At 37.3% G+C, this 24,217-nt stretch overlaps 1 protein-coding gene across 2 annotated transcripts in view; it reads left to right on the top strand.

Moving 5' to 3' along the window:
- Positions 1–24,217, top strand: part of adcy5 (adenylate cyclase 5) — a 115,489-nt gene that overhangs the window by 46,597 nt on the left and 44,675 nt on the right. For both annotated transcript variants that reach the window (XM_056263173.1, XM_056263172.1), the window contains exons 2-3: positions 17,662–17,811; positions 23,420–23,541. In XM_056263173.1, the coding sequence (XP_056119148.1) occupies positions 17,662–17,811; positions 23,420–23,541 (272 nt within the window). The remainder of the gene's footprint in view (positions 1–17,661; positions 17,812–23,419; positions 23,542–24,217) is intronic.

The following is a 24,217-nucleotide window of genomic DNA, read 5'->3' as shown; positions in this document are numbered from 1 at the left end:
ACTGCAGTCTCACAGCAGACACGCCTCTTCAAACAGAGCGTTCAAATCAGAGGCTAAAATCAGGCTTGGAAAAGTGCCTTTTATTTCTAAATTATGACAATTTTTGATTATAACATTAAAAGGGCACCCCAGGACACATTATAAAATAATAAAATAATTCAGTTCATGACCCCTTTAATCTTGGTAAAACAAAGTTTGGAGTACTACACTCTTAGCTTAAAGGGATACTCCACCCAAAAATGAAAATTCTGTCATTTACTCACCCTCAAGTTCTTGCAAACCTGTATGAGTTTCTTTCTTCTGCTGAACACATATGAAGATATTTTGAAGAACGATTGGAACCAAACAGTTGTTTGGCACCATTGACTTCCACTATGGAAGTCAATGGTGCCAAAGTTCCAATCCTTCTTCAAAATATCTTCCTTGGTGTTCAGCAGAAGAAAGAAACTCATACAGGGTTGCAACAACTTGAGGGTGAGTAAATGATGACAGAATTTTCATTTTTGGGTGGAGTATCCCTTTAAAGCTTTTTCTAACTATCCCAAATAATTAACACATAAACACACAAGGGAATGTGTAGAACTTATGGAGTTTTTGGGAATAGTATTTTACATGCATTAGCACTCAGTAGCACTCTTTTTCCTGGCCACTTTTTCAACTTTGGCTTGCTGAGCAAGTGTTTTCTTAGGCCTTTCTTTCTTTTGGAAGAATTTATTATGAAAAGCGCTATACAAATAAATAGAAATGAAGTTCCATGTTAGTAAACAAAGGGAATCTGATGCAAAGCCCATAGAGAAAACCCTGAACACCAACATCAGACAGAGGTCAAACAGGTTAAAACACATTAAAGTGAACCTCCATTTGCAGGCGGTCAGATCTCACTGAAGAAAACCGAACGAAAACAAGTTTCATGTGACCGGCCTGCAGACATGTTCCTCAGTTAAAATACACAGAGTTGTTGTTGTTGTTGTTCGCTGCCTTTCTATCGCTCTCGCTGTCTTTACACACCACCACCTTTTCTCTTCGATGTTCTTTCGCAAAGCCTATCTGAAGACTTCTGAAGTCTGTTCTCTGCATTCACTTTCATGCGTTATTCTGCAGACCTTCGCAGTCAGCTCAAAACAAAGAGACCAATCCAGAAGCATGACCTACTTAAATTTTTCATGCTAACAGACCAGTTGTTTCCAACCACTTTAAACATGATAGACCTTACAGCTATCCTATAATGCTGTAAATCCTTTGCCCTTGTAGGCAGAGCATACTGGAGGACCATCTTGCATCCCTTTGGATGTGCATCTGTGGTCTGTGTTGCCATTTGGCTGGCTGTTAGAAAGTATGAGCCCAACTCCAAGGCTCTGTTCTGAAACCTACTCGGCCTGTGTTGGCAGCATTTTAAAGTATCATACATATTCAAAAAACAAAGTCTGTTCTAAAAGGCAGGCAGGATTTCATTATAAATGGTTGATTTATAAAACAGTCATACTATATCTGAATTTTCAGCAGTTATTACTCAAATTTGGTGCCCAAGAAACATTTCTTATTATTATCAATGTTGAAAACCGTTGTGCTGCTTAATATTTGTGTGCTGATACAAATCAATAAACTGATACTTTTCAGGGTTATTTCAGGGTTCTTTGATAAATAGAAAGTTCAAAAGATCAGCATTTATTTGAAATGGAGATCTTTTGTAACATTGTAACAGTCTTTGTCAGTTTTGATCAATTTAATTAGTCCTTTCTGAATAAAAGCATTAATTTCTTAAAAAAAATTCTTACTGACTCCAAACTCTTAAACGGTATTTTGTTGTAGTGTTAACTAAACTCCGTTGCAATCAAATGTAAATAGTCTCTCTTGTCTTGTGTTGGGAATCCTATTTATGGCAGACAGAGTTGTATTTCAAATCGATCACATGAGCTTCCATTTTAAGAAATTTCTTAGAAGATGCAGCTGCCTATGTAGGGTATATAGAGCTCACTAGGTTTCGGAATAGAGTCCATGTCTCAGTAGCTGTTTTCATCCACCTAATTTTAGGCGCATTTTGGGATATTGCATAAAAAAACAGCGGATGGAAACACAAATTCTAAAAATATACATAAAACATATATGCACTCAATTGAGATTTGCGAAAAAATATATATCCGATAAGAAAACCTACGCATAAACTACGATGGAAACACATTTACTGAATAAATTTCTCTATGGACTTCAAATAAGTCACGCGACTTTCCGCGGTGGGACGGCATAACTGGACTAACCAGCGGACCGATCTCATTACACAGCATCTGAAATGCTGAAATTCCTGTGCTAAGTCTGTCGTATAAGTGGCTCGGTATAATTCCCTCCCAGAACTCTTACATGACTGTGTTCCCAAAGTATCCACCTCTGCCTCAAGTATCTGTTTCGTCTGCACGATCTGAGGCGCAAATTTATTATAAATGAAAATGATATACGGTGGCGGCTTCTACTTTTCTTAGTGGTGTTTAGTGTCTGTTTATCAGGAAGTAACGATTTTGTTCTCTTTTACTCATTGGATGGAAAGCGTGCTTTATTTGCAAATGTTTAATGCGATATGCCAATTTTGCTCAAGTTTAATTCGCAACTTTGGATTGAACCAGCTAGTGTGAGTGTCTTATTAGTGGTCAACCAATATGGGTGGCCAATGGCTAATTGTGATGTTGGCCACATTTAACTCTTTAAAAATGTAATTTAATAATAACCAATGAAACCTTCTCAAAATTGATGAAATTAACATTTTATTTAGTGTTTACCCTAAAAAACAACAATGTGGATTTTTCATTGATTGGGTTGTCTGTAGATTATGGTAGTGGCAAAAGCGACCAACAGTTTTTTGTTTTAATCTGCCAAGTGGGCACAGATATTGGCCACTGGTAGCAATTTCCAAATGGCCAAATATTGGCTGTTGGACTGGTTGGAAAATCACAAATGAGCTCATTTATTTGTAAATATCCCAATTGCTTTCCTAATGCAGAGCTAATTGATTGTTCTGCATCTCAGATTTTTCTCCTGAGAAGAACACCCAAGTAATCTCATTCGTGTCTTCTAGATCAGTGGTTTTCAAACCTGGTTCAGGGACCCACAGCACTGCACATTTTGTATGTCTCTGTTATCTGACATGCTCATTTCAGTTCATGAAGGTCTCTGCTAATGGGCTGTGATCTGAATCAGGTATGTTTAATAACAGCAACATATAAAACATGCATTGATGTGGATCCGCACAACCAGGATTGAAAACCTTGAGTTTCAGAAGAGGTCTCGTGATTGCAGACTTCGGTGTCACCATCACCAAGACAAACTTCAAAGTGGTCTTATGAATTTTATAGCTCTATACTTAATGATGGTCTTGTTAGTCTCTAATTTCATTCCTCTAAGGGGATTTTAGGAGAAACATCTGAGACAAAGTTAATGCGCAACAGAACGTTATGACTCTTGAGCTGTGAAAGAACAACCTCCGAGCGATAGTTTTCCTCTGGGTATCATCTGTCACTGCTCTCCATGTGCCACTGAACTGTACACTTGAAGTCAGCTGCTAACAGCAGTGAAAAATGAGCTTTAGAAACGGGAAGAATAATACAACAACATCTCATAGCAGTTGTTTCCTGGCACGGATGGTGGAATGCACCTGACAACAAGAGCAGCCAGATCTGTGTTTTTTGCCTGAAGCCTGTTGCATGAAGCTTGTTGAACAAACTCCTTTTTAGAGTTGACAAAAACAAACAAATCCAACTTGGTTTAGATCAAGTTCAGCAGGCTCACAACGCTCTGTGTAAATGTTCTGTATCAACTTGGGGTTTGATCCAGGGTTTGTGATTAACTCTAGAGCGCTTGTATCAGAGGCCCTGTTTACACCTGGTATTAAGATGCGCTTTGGTCGATCGGATCACAAGTAAACGAGGAAGACACGTATAATACCCGTTTACACCTGGTGTTTTAATCCGTCTCTTTTGTCCACTTTCAACCACTTCTGTCCTGATTTCTTCGAGGGGAGGGTCTATGGGCGGGTAAATGTATGGGCTTTTTCAGAGTAGGTGTTTTTCTGTGGCTGTTCGGAAACTTTCGACTACATGAGCGTAGGGGTGCGTGGGCGATATGGCAAAAATATCATATCACGATTTTTTTTAAGGAAATTCACGATTCTTTTATCACAATTCTTTTTCAAGTTGGTTTACTATTTTGCAAGCAGGGTGGGAAATTAGTAACCGCCACCAGCCAATGGCGGACCTTTTCAAAGTGGCGGGTGACTTTGTCTTGTATACCAGCCACAGTGGCGGGTGGACTGTAAAAAATATTGTATTGGTTACTACTTAAACATTCCTTGTAACGGATTGGTTTTCAGCTCAGTGTGTCACAGACACAGCGCACGGACACAACGCTAGTCCATGTGTCACGGCGCTGAACGGACCGTGACACATATAGCTGAGGTACAGACGAAAGGAAAGATTATTGGTTAAAAAATGTGGTGACATATCCCCGGTGTTAAGAGGCCCGCCGCCATCAGCAGTAGCTATGAATGTACAAACTGTTGAGGGCGAAGTAAAGAAAAAGAGAAGGTACTTTTCGAACAAGTGGCGCATTGATGACGAAGGGAAAATGAGGGAATGGATAGCCTACCTTCCCAACAACCAGTCCATGCACCGTACTTACTGTCGAACCTACGCGTCGTCAGAAAATGCAAACAATTCGTTCGTTAGAGTAACAATTAACCTTAAATTAGACCCACAATTTTACCATGGTCTTCGCAGGCTTTTTTTCACATCACTTTTTATTTGCCTCTATTAATAAAATATGCATTAATAATAAAAAAAGAATGTATTGAAGCAATTCAAAACATGCTAGTGCTCTTTCTTTTATAAATTTTAATTCCGGAAAAAGTGGCTGGTAAAATTGGGCATCCACCAGCCACTGTGGCTGGTAAGCAAAAAAGTAAATTTCCCACCCTGTTTGCAAGTGACTGAGCATTACAGCCAAACTAATGTCCCTATTATAAAAACAAAGCCTTAGGTAACAAAATATAAAAGAAAAAAGAATGGCAGACATAGAGAGAGCCAGCGCAATTCACTCTGTTATAGATGAAGAGATCGTCGATATGACAAATATCATGAATTTAAACGCATTTACAAGGCAGGAATAATCTGCTGCTGCAGCATGAGTTTGAGAAGGAACATATCTGACTATATCAATGCATGTGAATCAACTGAATTTAAATAATTTATCACAAATAGCTCAAAAGAATTTTGAAACCGGTTTCATGCAACAGGCCTCTGAGGAGTCATTAGTGTGAAAGCACTGTTGTATTTTAAGGACACTGCTTGATTGGTTTGTGACATTTTAGAGCCCGAGGTTAGAGGTTTGTTATGGCGCTTTTCCATTACCAGTACCAGCCTTGGCTCGCCTCGACTCGGCTCGCTTTTCGCTCCGTTTTCCATTGCAGAAAGTAACGCCACAAATAGTACCCGGTCGTCATAGCGACGCCTTTCGTTCCTCGTTGCCCCATCAAGCTCTCGCTGGATCCTCTCTTCGGCAACCAAACAAAGGAATGTCTGCACCTCCTCGTTTGACCACGGCGTATTCTTCCGAGTTGCCATAATAATAGTAGTAAGTTTAGTAACTATCTCTGGCCAAACTATTTAAAAATGGGTTATTCTGGATACTCCATCTGGCACGTGCAATGATGACGCAGATTCTCTGTGACCAATCAGCAGTCGGCATTGTTTTCACGTCACATTTTAGTATCGCCTTAGCTCGCTTAGAACCTCGCCGGAGGTGGTACGAAAAAAAGTACCCGAAAGCAGGTACAGGTACAACTTTTACACAGTGGAAAACCAAACAAAGGCGAGGCGAGTCGAGTCGAGTCGAGTCGAGTCGAGCCGAGCCGAGCCGAGGCGAGCTGGTACTGTGTAGTGGAAAAGCGCCATTAGACATTTAGGCTTTTTTACTTAGATGAACCTCAGATGACCTGAATTGGAAAGGCTGTTGGATGCGTCTCTCCAAGCATCGAGTCGTAGCCACAAAAAGTCTATTCAACCCATCCTCGAGGAGGTCTTAAAGTGCGTCATGAATGCATAAAACCAGGTACTTGTTAAATAACTTCATTGGCTTATTATAAACAACATCCACCCTTAGCATAATGAGCAGTACAGTCATTTGAATAAGGCTAATCATAATGAGGGTGATGACATTCATTAAAGACTGACATTTACTGAAGTTTAATAGTGTGATTGCGGTTGTTGTCTCCTAGCAACAGTTTGTTCCAGTTGTCATAGAGAATTGTGTTCCCTAGTGGAGTTATCCTGGATTTTCCAGCTGACGACTGAAGAAAAAAATATCACTGGCAAATGATAATGTTGGTACTAAAGCCTGAAATGATATAAGGATGAGCTGATGGCTGTCAACACTGATGGAATGCCGTGTACATCCGCCTGTCATGGTGAATTGGAGTTATGGACACGCAGCAGGATCAGGGATGGAATCCCAGATCCCAAAATGTCTTAGGTCTGATTTACACCCACAGTAAGGGGAACAGAATTACAACGGTAAACAGTACATTCTAATGAAACGGCTCCGTTTGAGAAAAGATCATCAGTGCTGTCATTTTACATTGAATTATGGATTTTGTTTTGGCATCTAGACGCAGAGTAATCTAAACCGAGTAACTATTGAGTGTACAAGTCATTGGGTCTTATTTACAAAAAAATTGGGTGGATTATTTGTATTTATATGCACTGGAGAATTTCTCACAAAAATGTATGTGATTTTTTTTTTTTTTTTACATTATTCTAATGTTAATTAATTTGGAGTGTTTTAAATGCGTGACAATTTAAATGATGGTAATTTGCATAAACACTCCCATTTCCATATCAGGTCTTTCCACACAACCTTTCCATTATAGCCTTTCATCACTCTCAGCAAACACATAACACTGTGTTCTTGATCAAAAAGATTCTCAAGCATTTTTACAATGGCATATTGATTTATTGATTAATCATATTTTTTTACGTGAAATTATAGGCAGATTTCACTCACAAATGAGTGCATACTCACGGTTGGTGAATGAAACCCATAGTCTTTGATTTTTGCAGTTTTGTAAATTTTTAAAGGTATATTTCCCCAAATTTTTAATTATAATTATAAAAAAATATTTTTACCTCATGTTTTTCCAAACCGTTGTCTTTCTTCTGATGAAACTAAAAGATGGTTTGAGAAATGTTAGTAACTAAACTATTTTGACTTTCATTGAATGGACAAAAAACCCATGAGACATTTCTCAAAGTATCTTACGTTCCACAGAAGAAAGTAAGTCATACAGGTTTGGAACCGATTTAACATGAGGGCAAATATCTTTCTTATTGAAATTTATCAGATAGTCCCTTGTGCTCGTTTCCATACATTAAAGGTTGCTGAAGAACTAAATTTGTTAAAAGCACCATAAAAAGCCATAAATGTATAGACATTGGCGAATCAAAAAAAAGAAAAAATCATACTATAAAATAAATTATACATTATTTAGAATAAATTCTATAATTTATGCCTAAATTTACTTGTAGCATTTAAAACTATTGGTATTACTGATTTAATTTAAACGTATTGGTGTAGAATTTATATTGTCAGCCAGTTTCTTGCCAAGAAAATAATTACTGGCTTGTTATTGGTCAGAATTGTAATATTGGTGGTGCATCCCTAAGCTATGTTTATTGTGCTTTTATGGTGCCTTTGTTTCATTTTTGGAGCTTGACAGCATTCCATCCCTATTAACTTTCATCGTATGGAGAAAAAAAAGCACCTGGTACAATCTGTTGAACTTTGGTGTTCTAATGAAGAGAGACCCTCATACGTCATGACTCATATTGAAATTATTTAATATTTTAGATGAACTAACCCTTAGGCACCATGACTGACTAGTTTATAACGTCTTACCACAAATTTTAAAGATTTTGTTTGAAAGTCAGTTTCAAAAAGTAGGGCAGGTAATGGGATACGGCCAGTTACTTATGAATAGCTATGTTCTTTGGCCCATTCATAAAATTATATTTCTGAATGGTGACCCATTTTGCTTTTGTTATGGATGTGTAGCATCAGCACAGAATGTCTGTTGATGTATGGAGTAAAGTAACAGCAAACGATGACTACATCCATCCACTAGAGAGAAGCATCCTTTCCATTTTTATCACCTTTACTCCTCTGCTAAGGTGAGGGAGAGGTTCCCCTAAGATCCTCAATGCTCTGTTTTGCAAGATGCGTCCTTGGAAATCTTCCAGCTTCTTCCTCCCGGTGAATGTATGTCTTCCCTGGTGAAGTTTTCTGTATACAAAATTCATAAGTGTCTGATAAGCTAGTTTTGTATGCTTGACAAGGTCATATTTTAGCAGCGGTCTGAAGCTGATTTATTTCCTTTTAGATTAGAGCTGCACAATTCTGGATAAATTGAGAATCACGATAGAGATCACAGTCCTCCCACCACTCTGAATGGACAACAAAACAAAATAACGTCATTTACGAGAGGTTCTGACAAAATGTTAACCGTTGCAGTCTATTTAATTTTTTTTATTGATTTGAATAAATTATAATAGAAAAATGGTTTGAATGAATGATTCAATGACTTACTCATTTAGACTCCACTTGTTTCATTACTAGATGAATCAGTTTTTGAACAATCTTTTAAATGAACGATGACACTTTTTTTTTTACGGTAATTTCTCGCCCCTACTGGTGTAACAATGTAATTGATAGTGATACAATCTTAATTTAAACCTTCGCTACCATATCATTGTTTATATCCGAACTTGTATATAAACTTTTAGTTTTATCCCAGTACTGTGATAATTTGAATTATTGTAACAGAAATAATTATATTATGCTTGAAAAGACTGTTTGTGAAGCTGTTTAACACCTATAGCCTACGTGACTGCTCTCTCTTTGGTTCAGCATCAGCACGAAAGCTAATTTGAATGTTTTGCTGTAATGGGACTTGTCAAAGGTTAAATAAACAGCCGAATCGTTGCCATTAAATCTTGTGGGTGTTTGAATCGAGATCGAGACCTTTGAATGATTAATCGTGCAGCTCTACTTTAGATGTAGTATCTCCTACAAATTGCTTACTTGAATAATCTATGCTTATTAAATAACACGTGATTGATTTCAACTTGATGTACACTCCATTCCAAAGTTTGGGGTCAGTAAGATTTAAAAAATAAAATAAAAAATAATAATAGTAATTTTATTCAGCAAAGATGCATTAAGTTGATGATTTCTATATCACAATTCTGCTCTTTTTAAATGTACTATTCATCAAAGAATCATGAAAAAAAGTATCACCGTTTCCACACAAAGATATTAAGCCATATTTTCGATCAAATAAATGCAGTCTTGGTAAGTATAAAAAACTTTCAAAAACATAAACTTTTTCACTGCAGCGTTATCTACACAAACTGTCAAAAGCACTTGCTATTGGTCTATTTATAAACTGTATACTGATTATAACTATATAATTCTGATGATTCTGACTTTGTTTTACATCTACTTGGTATGATTTACTTCATTTAATGTATTAACGTTTGTCTCTTGCTTGCATCTGAATGATGTGGATGATGGAAATAAGAGCCTCACTATAGTGACATCAAAGGGCTGCCAAAGCCCAGAGCCACATGTGGCTGGTGTTTGCTGTGGCTATATTTGGGGTATGTGTATGCTTTATTTGTTTTGATGTGGTGGATGAAAAATTTAAAATGCTTTCTATTCTTTTTTTTTTCTTCTTTTTTTTTTGCCAATAGGCCTTAGTGGTCTTCTACAAAGGTGTGACTCAGAATGTGACATTTAGAACCCTTTCAAAATCAGACCTGGATCCCACCAGTGTTACTGTGAGAGCACTCTGAAGGTCTCTGTGCTGAATTCACAGGGAGAAGCGTCCTCAAAAAGACATGGACGTCTCTCAAGTGCATTGTCATCTTTATCTATGTTTTATCGAAACCTCCTTTTACGTGATCAGTATAAAGCCCTGTAGGCAGATAATTGTATTTTAGAGCCGACTCTGGGGATTTCAGCTATAGCTACTGTCATGACCTTTCTATTGTGTGAGGTCGCATGAGCTTTATTCCATGAAAAAGGGAACACAAGGACAAAAGACATTTCCTGGAAGAGAGAGAAATGGTGACAAAGTGTGACAAATATTATTTTATCTTCTTTTTAATGACAAACGATTGTCCTTCCTATTGTAGAGTCACAGATATTTTATATACGTACTTCATTTATGATGAATGCCATAATTCTTTCTGACTTAAAGCATTGTTGGGAACGACTTTAAATTATAAATAGCCTTTTCGGTTTCAAAGCAGTTTACCTGCAGTCAAATTAAAAAAAGCAGTTGACAACACTCCTAACAAAAAAGTAGTACGTTGATGCCTTTTTAAACTAACTATCAGTTTTTTGATATTTATATTAAGGACCATATTTATCTGAAAAACACTAAATATGATACATATTTAGACTACATAATGATGATCAATTTAAGCAGCCATGATTAATTATTCATCAATTGTTGAATTTTTTTTTTCCAGTAAATTTGATCTGTCAAAATGTTAGGGTTGGTTGGTAATGTTTTTTTTTAATGTATGAAGTTTCTTACTGTATGCTCACCAAGGCTGCATTTATTTGATAAACAATTGTATTATATTATATGATAATAAAATGATATTATTACAATTAAAAATAACTGTTTTCTATTTTAATAATTTAATGTAATCTATTCCTCTGATAGCAAAGCTGAATTTCCAGCTGCCATTACTTCAGTCTTCAGTGTCACATGATCCTTTAGAAAATAATCAGTCTAATATGCTGATTCTTATCAGAAAATGTTGTTGCTTAATATTTTTGTGGAAACTGATCATTTTTTTGTCAGGATTCTTTTGATTCAAAAGCACAGATTTTTATTTCAAATAGAAATCTTTTGTAACATTGTTAATGTCACTTTTGATAAATTTTTAATGCGTCCTTGTTGAATAAAAGGATTTATTTATTAAAAAAAGACATCTTACTGAACCCAAACTATTGAATGGTAGTAGTCTGAAAAAAAGCTAGTAGTTATTACTATTTTTTGATGGTTTATTCCCGACACTGGTGATAAGATCATTCTTTGCCTTAAACAGCTAAAATCCTTTAGATGTAGCCTTTGTTTTGAACCAATACAGATAGCAGAACTATCAGAAAGAGGTGGGGAGAGGGGAAGATGGGGGACTCGCTTTCGGACAAATATTGACTTTTGGCACATTTTGCTCGGTGGGATTTTTATGGTGCCGCCAGCAATCATTAATCTCTCTAAAATAATGTTTTGCTGTGCGCTGCCTGTTCCCTAGTTACAGTTCATGCTGTCTGAGGCAGTACGCTTCTGTGAACACAGACAGCTCAGCCAGCCATGCCTCTCCAACGGCCATGTGGAACAGGGATGACAGCTCTATCCCTGCTTTTGCTCCCACGTGATTGACGACTATATTGCATAGAAAATGAGTTGTTGACTGTGTTTTATTGTTCAGGTTGTGCTCTTTATAAACGCACTGACTGTGCCCGTTGTCTGTTATTAAATCCATATTCATCAAAGATGCATGAGGGGGACCTTCTACTGGCACGTCAGTATGTTGACTATAAAATTTGAGCTTTAGGGAACATGCTGTATTTGAGGCCAGGGCATATTTCTTCTCTTAAAGGCCAGTAAACAAGTATTCAAATGCAGAGGCAAATGCTTGGTCAACACGTTTGCATGACAGTGACACATACTCATACTCAAGGTAGTGAAAAAGTTACCTACAAATGTGTGTGCCACTGGACACTGGATGGATATGTTGTAATTCAGATACATAGTAAAATCATTTTATACCAAGGTCTGTCTGAATACTCTGATTGGCTGGAAGGTGTGCAATAAAACCGTTTAATGCACAGGTAGTTCCAAGTCAGTTTAATCACTGTTCGATATTAATGCACTGTTTTCATTGAAGCACACACAAACATACGTCACTTGCACACAGAGAGCGGAAATGAAATGTCTTGGTAAGCAACAGTTTAGTAAATACTTAAGGGTTCTTTGCCTCCACATCACGCATTCAAATTGTTTAACATATTTACTACAAACTGTTTTAAATTGAATGGACAAAATGAAAATAAATGAGAAAAAATACTTAATACTTAATTAAAAACTTTGATAACACAACAAGAATACAGCACATCCTTTTCAAATTAAGCAATTATGCTTTAGGTTTGTGTAGCTAGATGCATTACATTCTTGTATTTGCTTGCATAGCATGTTTTCAGCATTAAAGGTGTTTGTAGAGTATGTATGTGCGACAACCAGCCATTTCTTGTTCATTATCACTTTTTTTCTTTAATAGCATAGTTTATCTTGCTCAGATCTGCCAGAGCTCTCCATTAGGTGTGTTGGACCTCAAGGTTGAGCTTGCAGCTCATACTTTACCATTACCATTGCTCACCTTGCTGAAATAATGCATAGCTGGAGCATCCATTACACAGTGTTCATTCATATGTTTCAAAACATGTATCATATCATCACCTTAGTATTTTGAGAGTTTACTTGTCATCTTGTTCGCACTGCTCTGACCAACATTTCAGATTCCTGGCTAAGACAGCAGCCAGCTGTTCCAATTCATAGGGTTTGCAACTGGCACCTGCAGGTTTGCTGTACTGGCTGGCCTTGACAGTGAGTGAGTGATTGGCTTCCCAGAGGATCCATGACTGACCCATCCTCCCGCTGCTCTGCTCATTACTGTAAACCCTAACGCTCAAAATACTTAATTGGTTTGAGTAGGACAAACTTAAATTAAACTAATTAGTTCAGTCAAATTAACTTTTATGAGTATTTAGCACTTTCTTTTTCTTTCAAGTTCACAGAATGGATATATTTGAAGTAAACTGAACTGTTTCATTGTTTTGAGTTTTATGAAATTATTTCTTTTAATTTAGACGAACTTAAGTTTAACTGAAACGGCTGGGATGTATATTTCCCAGCATGCTTTGCCGATGGCACTCGAAAGGGAGAGTAAATGCTAAAATTAAGTGTAATACAATGTTTTTTTGTGCAAGATTAATGTTAAGCGGGTGATTTAGTAATGATTAATGTTTCGTTATGCTAATTTAGAAGAATTTCTGTTAATGTTGGTTTTAGGATAGTTACCATCATGGTGACAAGTGGTGCATGAGCTTGATTTGAGAGCAAATAAAACCTTTATATTGCTGCAAGTGTTACTGTATAGCATACTATTGTTAAGAAGTTAACAAAATAGTATGTTAGCAAACTAAGTTTATACTAATAAAAGTGTTCACATTGAGATTACATGAAATTTTAAGTTAAATGTATGAATTAGTGTACTCAAACATTTCAAGTTAAGAACAATTCAAATGTACAAACACAAAATAAAAATATGTCAGTTCTGCTTACTTAAACTTTTTGAATTTCTTAACTTAAAAAATTTGAGGCAATTTATTGCCTTAAATTTTTTGAGTTGTGCCAACTTATTCGGGTTTACAACAAATGTAGAATATTGGCTGCATCTGTCAAGGTGGCAGTTTGCATTAATACCATTCATCATGAATAAATAACATATGAAGCACATGAAGATGAAACACAAAAGGCTAATTTGAGAAGCGTGATGCACATATTAATCCGTTAAAAACAACAAAGCTCCTACTATATTTATTCCCACTCTGATAGCCCCGCATTCCTACGGCTGAGAAGCACTATTATGCATCCCCTCTTACTCGGTGACAGGGATTCCGCCTTCCTAACTTCCTAATAAGGACATTACGGAACATAAAAAAGGGAGTGTATTAATAGAGAGGATTATTGCTCAGGAATATTTTCATTGCAGTGTCTACTGTATGTATTTCAATGGCATTGGTGAAGTTAATGCACAACTGTCCCAAAGCTCCTGCGCTCAATGCAGCAGACACCCAACACTGCAGCTGCTGATCCCAGATAATGTTATAGTCTGATATCACATATTCAATCTGCAGAAGTTAACTGAGCTGAAATGAAATGACTTTCAGGGCCAGACACAGCCTTTCGTCATAGACTCCCTCAGCCTTGATACTGCGATCGCTGAGGGATCAACATGCGTGTAATAAATGGAGGTCTAGATGTGTTCATTTGGATGTGTGACACAAAACCAGTCCTTTCTCACACTTTGCTTTCAGTCTCTCTATTTGCTTCCGACTTATTTTCACGAGGTCTCTTGTTGTGATTCCTGCATTTTTTTACTGAGTGGTGGTAGCCATAAATAGATCCAAAATTAGAAAATTGTCATTATTACCGGTAACTTGTAGTTTCAAACCTGAATTCTGAAATTTTATTCCGCTCTTAATGCTGCTCTTTTCTAGGCATGCATAATATATCAGCACCATATCGGGTATCAGCTGATTTTCTCCATCCATCCATCCAATCAAGTGTTCACTTTATCCATCCATCCAGCCATCCTATCAAGTGTTCACTTTATCTATCCATCCATCCTATCAAGTGTTCACTTTATCCGTCCGTCCGTCCGTCCATCCATCCATCCAATCAAGTGTTCACTTTATCCATCCGTCCGTCCGTCCGTCCGTCCATCCATCCAATCATATGTTCACTTTATCCATCCATCCTATCAAGTGTTCACTTTATCTATCCATCCATCCTATCAAGTGTTCACTTTATCCATCCGTCCCTCTGTCCATCCATCCAATCAAGTGTTCACTTTATCCATCCGCCCCTCCGTCCATCCATCCAATCAAGTGTTCACTTTATCCATCCGTCCGTCCATCCATCCAATCAATCAAGTGTTCACTTTATCCATCCGTCCGTCCGTCCATCCATCCAATCAATCAAGTGTTCACTTTATCCGTCCGTCTGTCCTATCGTAATCATTATTGGTTGCCCTTCTCCACTTTCTCCATTTTCTAATCATGAAATTAGTCAACTTTCAGCAAACATACTTTTGTGTCTGTTTGTTTCATTAGATATCATTAGCGTTTTCATAAAAACATTATAGCAGAAGCATATTAAAGCTTCCCCTGATAATGTCATGTTCACCTTGTCATGCGCAACAAACTTGTTAAGCTAATTCGCATCTTTTATTGGATTTATTGATTTATTGGATTTATTTCATGTTTTTTGTGTCATTTGTTCACAAGAATTTTTTTTTCAACAATGAATGACCCATCCTAATCACTGAATAATTACAACTTTTATACTAATCATTGAAGCAAAAATACACAATAAAGAGTAAAGTAGAGTAACTGTTTAGACCATCAAATCGGATAATTTAGAGACAAAATAAAGCAAAAGCAAAGTTATGTTAACGCAGTCCATATAAGGGTGAAGCATCTGGTGCGGCTGTGCTTTGGACCCTGAGGTCATGGCAGAGATACAGTATGTCCACTGAAGTTCAGTCCAGCTCAAGCAAAGATAATGGGAATGCGTCTCGCTGCCCCTGATACCAGTGTTTAGAAGGAGTCAAGACGCCCTGTTCCTGACCCCGCTTGTGGAAGAGAGGGAGGAGGGCCTTTTTAACCCTGATAAATTGAAACGCGTTGACACTGAACAGCTTCAGGTTGTTGGCTAGTCTTTATCATACGCTCTATTTTGAGTTTGCAGACATCCTGGATTTGCTTTCTCTTAACCACAAACTCATCTTGGACATCACAATGTAAAAGTCGAGTAAGGTGTGTGTGTGTTTTGTATGTGTGTTTGAAACTCTTCTGTATTACAATTTCCAGTTAACTTCTTGACTGCAAGGCTGTAACCACATATTCAGCATTGGAGTAATCAAATGTAATAGTAACAAATTATATATTATCTATTTTAATAAAAATGGGTTATAATACAAAACATCAGCTCACACCATATTTCATAAAAAAATAGTTTGGCAGAAATGTATTAGTTTGAAACTCCCAGAATGCCAAGACTTACACAACAGACTCCATTCAGTAAATCATAGACAAACTACTCCAGATGATTGTCAACTTAGTTTCATACTGAAAATAAAACAAATATCATTATTTTTTATAACAAGTGGTTTCTTAAATAGATAGTAGAGGGATAGTTCACCCAAAAATTTAAATTGTCATTTACTCACCCTCATGTCATTTCAAACCTGTATGACTTATACTTTCTTCTGTGAAACACAAAAGAAGATATTTTAAAGAATGTCTAAAATAAAATAAAATACAAAGTAATTGGGGTCCAATCTTGTTTGGGGGTAATTTAATCATAAAATTACTATTATTTTGTTGTTACTATTGTTAAATTACTATTGCTAATATTACTTATATTAACAACAGTAATGTGCAAAGACCTTATTTTTATAGGGAAAAATTCTAATATTCTACTCTTATTAAATGTGCCATTGTTCTTCTAGTATCATACTGAACTGACCGACAGCTTCAGTGATTATAAAAGGAACGCTCTTTACTTGCTGTCTGTGTAATTCAGTCGCAATTTGAAGTTTTTGTTTTCATGAGCTATTTGTGACTTTTCCTGTAAAGGCAATTCTAAAAAAAATGTCTAAACCCATTATAAATGTTAGAAATGTATTGCTAAAACATATTACAAAGACTGTGAACTGTGAAGTACTGAATTGTGGAGTTAGACCGTTAAACAGTTTTTCACCATTGCTATTTTCCGGATTTTTTGGGCGGGGCTAAAACGGGGCTCGATGACGCACTGGAGCCCCTGGAGTGGACTGTCTTTATCCTTATCTTCTTATTAAACGGTCTGTACACTTACAAAGTTCTCAATGCTTCGTTTTGCATGTGGGGACCCTCATTATGTTACTGTGTTCGTGTGGGGCTATTTTGAGCCTTGTTAGTGGTATAAACTAGCGATTTCTTTTTACTTATTATATGCCCCCATTACTAGCGTTATACGCTAAACAGTTTTTAGAGATAAAACTCTTTACATTCGATTATCATAAAAACAAATCTCAGAGAACGGTTGACTAGGTACCTATGTTTTATTAGACCAAAGGTTCATTTTGCGCCGGAGTTCTCCTTTAAGCTTTTCTTTGTTCTTTTCTCAAAGAAAAGCTTACTTAAGTCATTCTTAAAAAAGGAAGATGTGTTTGTAGTTTTGCCGACCAGATACGGCAAAAGTTTAATCTTTCAACTAGCTCCGCTGGTGGGAAAACGCTCTGGTTGGTTGTAGCGCTATCCTATTGCGTGCAGAGGGAATTTGAAAGACACCCGTTTATCCCGTCCCTCGGATTGAGCTCTGCCAATGGTGACTTCCCAGACCCAACATCTTGATGTGGCTCTGGCTTGCCAGGCTAGACTGAAAAGCCTTCTATAACTTTTTCGTTCATGGCACAATGTCTCTCCTGGTTTCCACATCAGCGCTGCTTGATCTGATATCTATGGTTTATAGCAGAGAACTCTGGGTGGAATTTGAATGCTTCTCACTGGATCTCCCATTGCTGTGTCGCATATTTTGCTCTTATTAGTTGGGCAGTGTGAAACAAAATGTATTTGCACCGGTAGGGAAAAAAGTCACAAAATGCAACCATTTAGTTGCATTCTGGAGCCCTGCAAGTAAATGATGATTGGGTTTCTGAAGGATAAAGAGCTCACTTGTCATGTTTCAAATAGTTTGATGTTGTATTCTGCTTTCTTTCACAGCTCGTGTCCAATGTCCTGATCTTCTCCTGCACTAATATAGTTGGCGTGTGCACACACTACCCAGCAGAAGGCTCACAGAGACAAGCCTTCCAGGAGACAAGAGAATGTATTCAAGCGCGTCTGCACTCTCAGAGAGAAAACCAGCAACAGGTAAGAGACCAACAGAAATCAAGAGGACTCCTGTGGTTACAGAGCATCTTTTAATTTCTAGTGTCATTCTGTGAGTCTGAAAGATTTGATGCTCAGCTTGGTGATTTCCTAAGCACAGGTACACTACTGTTTAAAAGTATGGGGTCAGCGATCGAATAAATGCAGTCTTGGTGAGCATGAGAGACTTCTTTCAAAAACATTAAAAAAACTTGCTGAGCCAAACCTTTGAACAGTATTGTAGATGGATAGATATAATGGTATCACTTTACAATGAGGTTTCATTAGTTAACATTAGTTGAGTAACGTTAACACAGATACAATTAACACAGATACAACAAATGTATTGCTTTTGGTTAGTTCATGTTAGTTGATACATTAACTAATGTAAAGAAATGAAATCTTATTGTAAATGTTACTGATATTGTGATATAATATATTCTTTAAAATAAAAGCCACTTGTTTTGATATTTTGTCTTATAACGGAAAGATATTCATACAATTTTAAGTGTGGCTTAAGTGCCTAAATACCATATTTGGGTAACAAAAGTACCATGATTAATATATAGCATTTATTTTAAATACCTAGGAGAACCATATGAAAACTATATTAAATTATATTAGCAGCATGATAATCGTTCAATGCAAATGTTTCCTCTAAGCTGTACGAATGAGGAAAAAAGTATGCCCAGAAGACAGACTCAAACATGTGTGGGGAAATAGCTGCAGATTGCTTGAATTAGAGCTAAATGAATGGACAGCATTTCAGCTGGAGTCCATTCACATGTCCAATGATTTTCAGTATGGAACTGAGGCTATGAAGAAACCTGTGCATGGAGACACACAGTGCTGATTAATTTATGAGATTAGAACCACATCCTACAGTCTGGTGATTCATAGTGGCACCAAAGGGAAAAATAATGGCTGTTTCCTCACACACAGAAGCCCACAGGGGCCACGCATCATTATTTCGACAAACATGTGATATGTTATTTTTTTCATATCAAGTCTTTCAAAAATAACAGCAGCCTCTAGATAACTTACCAGTATTAAATAACTATTATCATTCCACGGTTAGCAGAGGTGGAAAGAGTAATAAAATATTCTACTCAAGTAAAAGTACTACTACTTCAATGAAATTTTACTTAAGTACAAGTAAAATTACCGGTCTAAAAATCTACTCAAGTAAAAGTAAAAAGTAGCTCATTTAAAATTTACTCAGTAAGTTACTGAGTTACTTTTTTAACAGCGGGGATGGGGTGGGGGAGGGTTGTAATGCTATGGGATTTTCACAGTATGATAACGTCTCAGAAAATATCACGGTTTACAGTATTAATCAATTATTAAATAAACTGTATTATTAAATTATGGTTATTATTATTATCATCATCAGTTAAAATGACAGTTAAATTAATAAAACGGGTTTTTTTGGTTGAACAAATGCTTTTAATTATAACAAACTTGAAACCATTTGTTTGTTTTGTTTATTAAAATTTCAATAAAACATGTCTAATCAATTAAATTCGATAATTGATAATAAATTAGATTAACAACGTATTTTTAACATTAATTAATTATTAAAATGTTTAAGAATAATATTGTCCTATGAAATGTATTTTATTCAGAAAATGAATGTTTCTTTTTATGATTTAATCCAAATATATTATTAAAAACGGTGGTAATCAAATGTAAATTTAAACTTGTGTCCTTTTATTTTTTGGGGAAGCGCTGCAAAAACAGATTTACTAAATTAAACCATGGACAAAAAATATATTTCTTTAAATAATGTTTAAATAAAATCTATTATTGTTGTTATTATTATTATTTTGAGAAGTAGGCTATGTTCTATTGTATGCCTACAATAGTAATATATTTCTGTCATAATTTCTCCTAGTAAAACCGAGCTTTTATTTTGACGGGTTGTAGTGAAGACCAAAAGTGTAAAAAAGTGTTTCAAAGTGTATTTGACTATGGTTTTTCTCAAATAAAATTATGAAAATGCTCATTAGGCATTCTCTCAGAGCAGCTCTGGAAATGTTCATGTATTCATATCCTCAAAATGTTTTTTGAGACGCTGAAAACACCATGAATGTCACGCATACTTGAGTATGTAGGCCTAGTAGACAAAGCAGCGCAGCTCAGCAGAACAAATAGGGTTACATGCAGTATTTTTGTGCTTAAATATTCACAGACCATGTCGCGATTGGATTTATTGCACAGTTCTACTTTCCATGTATTCATTCATCCATTATTTTTCATGTTTTACGTGACATCTGCGTTAAGTGAATAATTCCATTTTCATGACTGGATTCCGGGGTTCCCTCTGCATCACGTCATTCGGCCTTAAGTTATAATCGGGACATACCTTTATCTGCAGGAGGGATGGTGTCCTATATCCTCCTTTTGCAGCCATGCACTTTGCGTCCACATTTTTTGCAAATTGGATATCTATCCTCGAGGACAACCACGCTTTTTTCCTACAAAGTATTTTCATACTGGCCATAATTCGCTCCATAAGAATTTGAGGGAGCTTTCAGCTTCAGCTGGGTCTGTGTCACCTTTCTTGCGCGTTTGTTCTCCCGCCCTTCAACCAATGCACTAGTTTCCGGAGTGTGTTTTTTCTTTTTTTTTCTTGTATTATTATTTTTTACTCAGTAACGGATATGATTTCAAATGTAGCGAAGTAAAATACTTCAAACAAAACGTACTTAAGTAAAAGTAAAAGTACAGATTTTAAAAACTACTTGAAAAAGTAGAAGTACACAAAACAACTACTCAATTACGTAACGCGAGTAAATATAATTCGTTACTTTCCACCTCTGACGGTTAGTGTAACATTTTTTTAATGTATGTAACAAGAAATTTTTTTTTTATTTTTATTTTTTTATTAAAGCTTTTTATTAGATTTTAGACTTTTTTTTATTAGGAATTATACAGTAAGTAAAAACAGAAAGCTGTTTTAGTTTCTATATAAATTCTCTATATAAATATACAATTAAATAATATATCAAATAAATTAAAATCAAATAAATTGAGGGAACATTGATCATTATCTATATATATATACACTCACCGGCCACTTTATTAGGTACCCCATGCTAGTAACGGGTTGGACCCCCTTTTGCCTTCAGAACTGCCTCAATTCTTCGTGGCATAGATTCAACAAGGTGCTGGAAGCATTCCTCAGGGAGTTTGGTCCATATTGACATGATGGCATCACACAGTTGCCGCAGATTTGTCGGCTGCACATCCATGATGCGAATCTCCCGTTCCACCACATCCCAAAGATGCTCTATTGGGTTGAGATCTGGTGACTGTGGAGGCCATTTTAGTACAGTGAACTCATTGTCATGTTCAAGAAACCAATTTGAAATGATTAGAGCTTTGTGACATGGTGGAAGTAGCCATCAGAGGATGGGTACATGGTGGCCATAAAGGGATGGACATGGTCAGAAACAATGCTCAGGTAGGCCGTGGCATTTAAACGATGCCCAATTGGCACTAAGGGGCCTAAAGTGTGCCAGGAAAACACCCCCCACACCATTACACCACCACCACCAGCCTGCACAGTGGTAACAAGGCATGATGGTTCCATGTTCTCATTCTGTTTACGCCAAATTCTGACTCTAACATCTGAATGTCTCAACAGAAATCGAGACTCATCAGACCAGGCAACATTTTTCCAGTCTTCAACTGTTCAATTTTGGTGAGCTCTTGCAAATTGTAGCCTCTTTTTCCTATTTGTAGTGGAGATGAGTGGTACCCGGTGGAGTCTTCTGCTGTTGTAGCCCATCCGCCTCAAGGTTGTGCGTGTTGTGGCTTCACAAATGCTTTGCTGCATACCTCGGTTGTAACGAGTGGTTATTTCAGTCACTGTTGCCCTTCTATCAGCTCGAACCAGTCTGGCCATTCTCCTCTGACCTCTGGCATCAACAAGGCATTTCCGCCCACAGAACTGCAGCTCACTGGATGTTTTTTCTTTTTTCGGACCATTCTCTGTAAACCCTAGAGATGGTTGTGCGTGAAAATCCCAGTAGATTAGCAGTTTCTGAAATACTCAGACCAGCCCTTCTGGCACCAACAATCATGCCACGTTCAAAGTCACTCAAATCACCTTTCTTCCCCATACTGATGCTCGGTTTGAACTGCAGGAGATTGTCTTGACCATGTCTACATGTCTATTAAGTTAACACTTAATTTCTAAGCAGCTAATCACATGGCGGCAACTCAGTGCATTTAGGCATGTAGACATGGTCAAGACAATCTCCTGCAGTTCAAACCGAGCATCAGTATGGGGAAGAAAGTTGATTTGAGTGACTTTGAACGTGGCATGATTGTTGGTGCCAGAAGGGCTGGTCTGAGTATTTCAGAAACTGCTAATCTACTGGGATTTTCACGCACAACCATCTCTAGGGTTTACAGAGAATGGTCCGAAAAAGAAAAAACATCCAGTGAGCGGCAGTTCTGTGGGCGGAAATGCCTTGTTGATGCCAGAGGTCAGAGGAGAATGGCCAGACTGGTTCGAGCTGATAGAAGGGCAACAGTGACTGAAATAACCACTCGTTACAACCGAGGTATGCAGCAAAGCATTTGTGAAGCCACAACACGCACAACCTTGAGGCGGATGGGCTACAACAGCAGAAGACTCCACCGGGTACCACTCATCTCCACTACAAATAGGAAAAAGAGGCTACAATTTGCAAGAGCTCACCAAAATTGAACAGTTGAAGACTGGAAAAATGTTGCCTGGTCTGATGAGTCTCGATTTCTGTTGAGACATTCAGATGTTAGAGTCAGAATTTGGCGTAAACAGAATGAGAACATGGAACCATCATGCCTTGTTACCACTGTGCAGGCTGGTGGTGGTGCTGTAATGGTGTGGGGGATGTTTTCCTGGCACACTTTAGGCCCCTTAGTGCCAATTGGGCATCGTTTAAATGCCACGGCCTACCTGAGCATTGTTTCTGACCATGTCCATCCCTTTATGGCCACCATGTACCCTTCCTCTGATGGCTACTTCCACCATGTCACAAAGCTCTAATCATTTCAAATTGGTTTCTTGAACATGACAATGAGTTCACTGTACTAAAATGGCCTCCACAGTCACCAGATCTCAACCCAATAGAGCATCTTTGGGATGTGGTGGAATGGGAGATTCGCATCATGGATGTGCAGCCGACAAATCTGCGGCAACTGTGTGATGCCATCATGTCAATATGGACCAAACTCCCTGAGGAATGCTTCCAGCACCTTGTTGAATCTATGCCACGAAGAATTGAGGCAGTTCTGAAGGCAAAAGGGGGTCCAACCCGTTACTAGCATGGGGTACCTAATAAAGTGGCCGGTGAGTGTATATATATATATCGAAATACCATGACGTTAGCATCTGATACTATCACTGTACCATGCTACCACAGTACTAGTGGTATAGGACTAAAGTAGAATTCATGTAATTTTCTGCAGTGTCCTTTGGTTTGCTCTATTCTTGACAGTATGGCAGAAATATTGAGATGATACCATGCCTTGATACTATGATATGATGTCTTTGTTTCTCTTTTTGTTTGTGTCTTTCCCCTCTTTTCCCCCTTACCATCACTGTCATCATTTGCAGGAACGCCTTCTCCTCTCTGTGCTTCCTCGACATGTCGCCATGGAGATGAAAGCCGACATAAATGCCAAACAAGAGGATATGATGTTCCACAAGATCTATATTCAAAAGCATGACAATGTGAGGTAAGAGTGACTCCTCAAATACCCTGAAAGATGGTAGTCAGTGTTTGCACCTTAAAGCACCTTTAAAGCCTGCAATAATCATTACAAATATGTTTAAGCCATTTATGTTAACACTTAAGCTTGAGTGCTTATTTCTGTTCTAAAACCTAGTGAGCTTCCCTCATAGACAGTTACCCTCTTGGTAACTGAAAATGGAACCTCATAAGCGAACACAAAATCTGCACCTGTTTACATGTTGCTAAACTAACATGATACAGTTTCCTTATTATGAAATGAATTCATTATTTTTAGATTTATGGAACATATGCTGTGTTGTCTCAGATTAAATGCTGTCTTGATAAGCAGCTCACTAGGTTTTTGGAACAGAGCTTGTAAGTGTCATAATTCTGATAAGCATTAGATATTGCACCCTCTTGTGGATTTAGAGATGAGAACAATTGCTCATCTCTATTTCCAACTGACCATCCATGCGTCACGGCAGCTCTTCTGGACAGCTCCAGACACATTCCCACTCATTAAAAGTTGATTTCCACAGCACCAGGCTAGTTAGGACACTCACGTCATCACAAGAGGCCCTATTAGGTGTAACCTGTTGTTTCTTTCTTTCATGTTGATCTTTGATTTGTTCTTCAGCTTTTGTCTCGTGAAGACTTGAGTTTGCTTCTAATGTACTAAG

Source organism: Rhinichthys klamathensis, unplaced genomic scaffold (genome assembly GCF_029890125.1).
Source record: "Rhinichthys klamathensis goyatoka isolate OS25496 unplaced genomic scaffold, OSU_Roscu_1.1 h1tg000201l_1, whole genome shotgun sequence".
In the NCBI taxonomy this organism is placed as follows: domain Eukaryota; kingdom Metazoa; phylum Chordata; class Actinopteri; order Cypriniformes; family Leuciscidae; genus Rhinichthys; species Rhinichthys klamathensis.
This window is presented reverse-complemented; position numbering and strand designations above follow the sequence as displayed.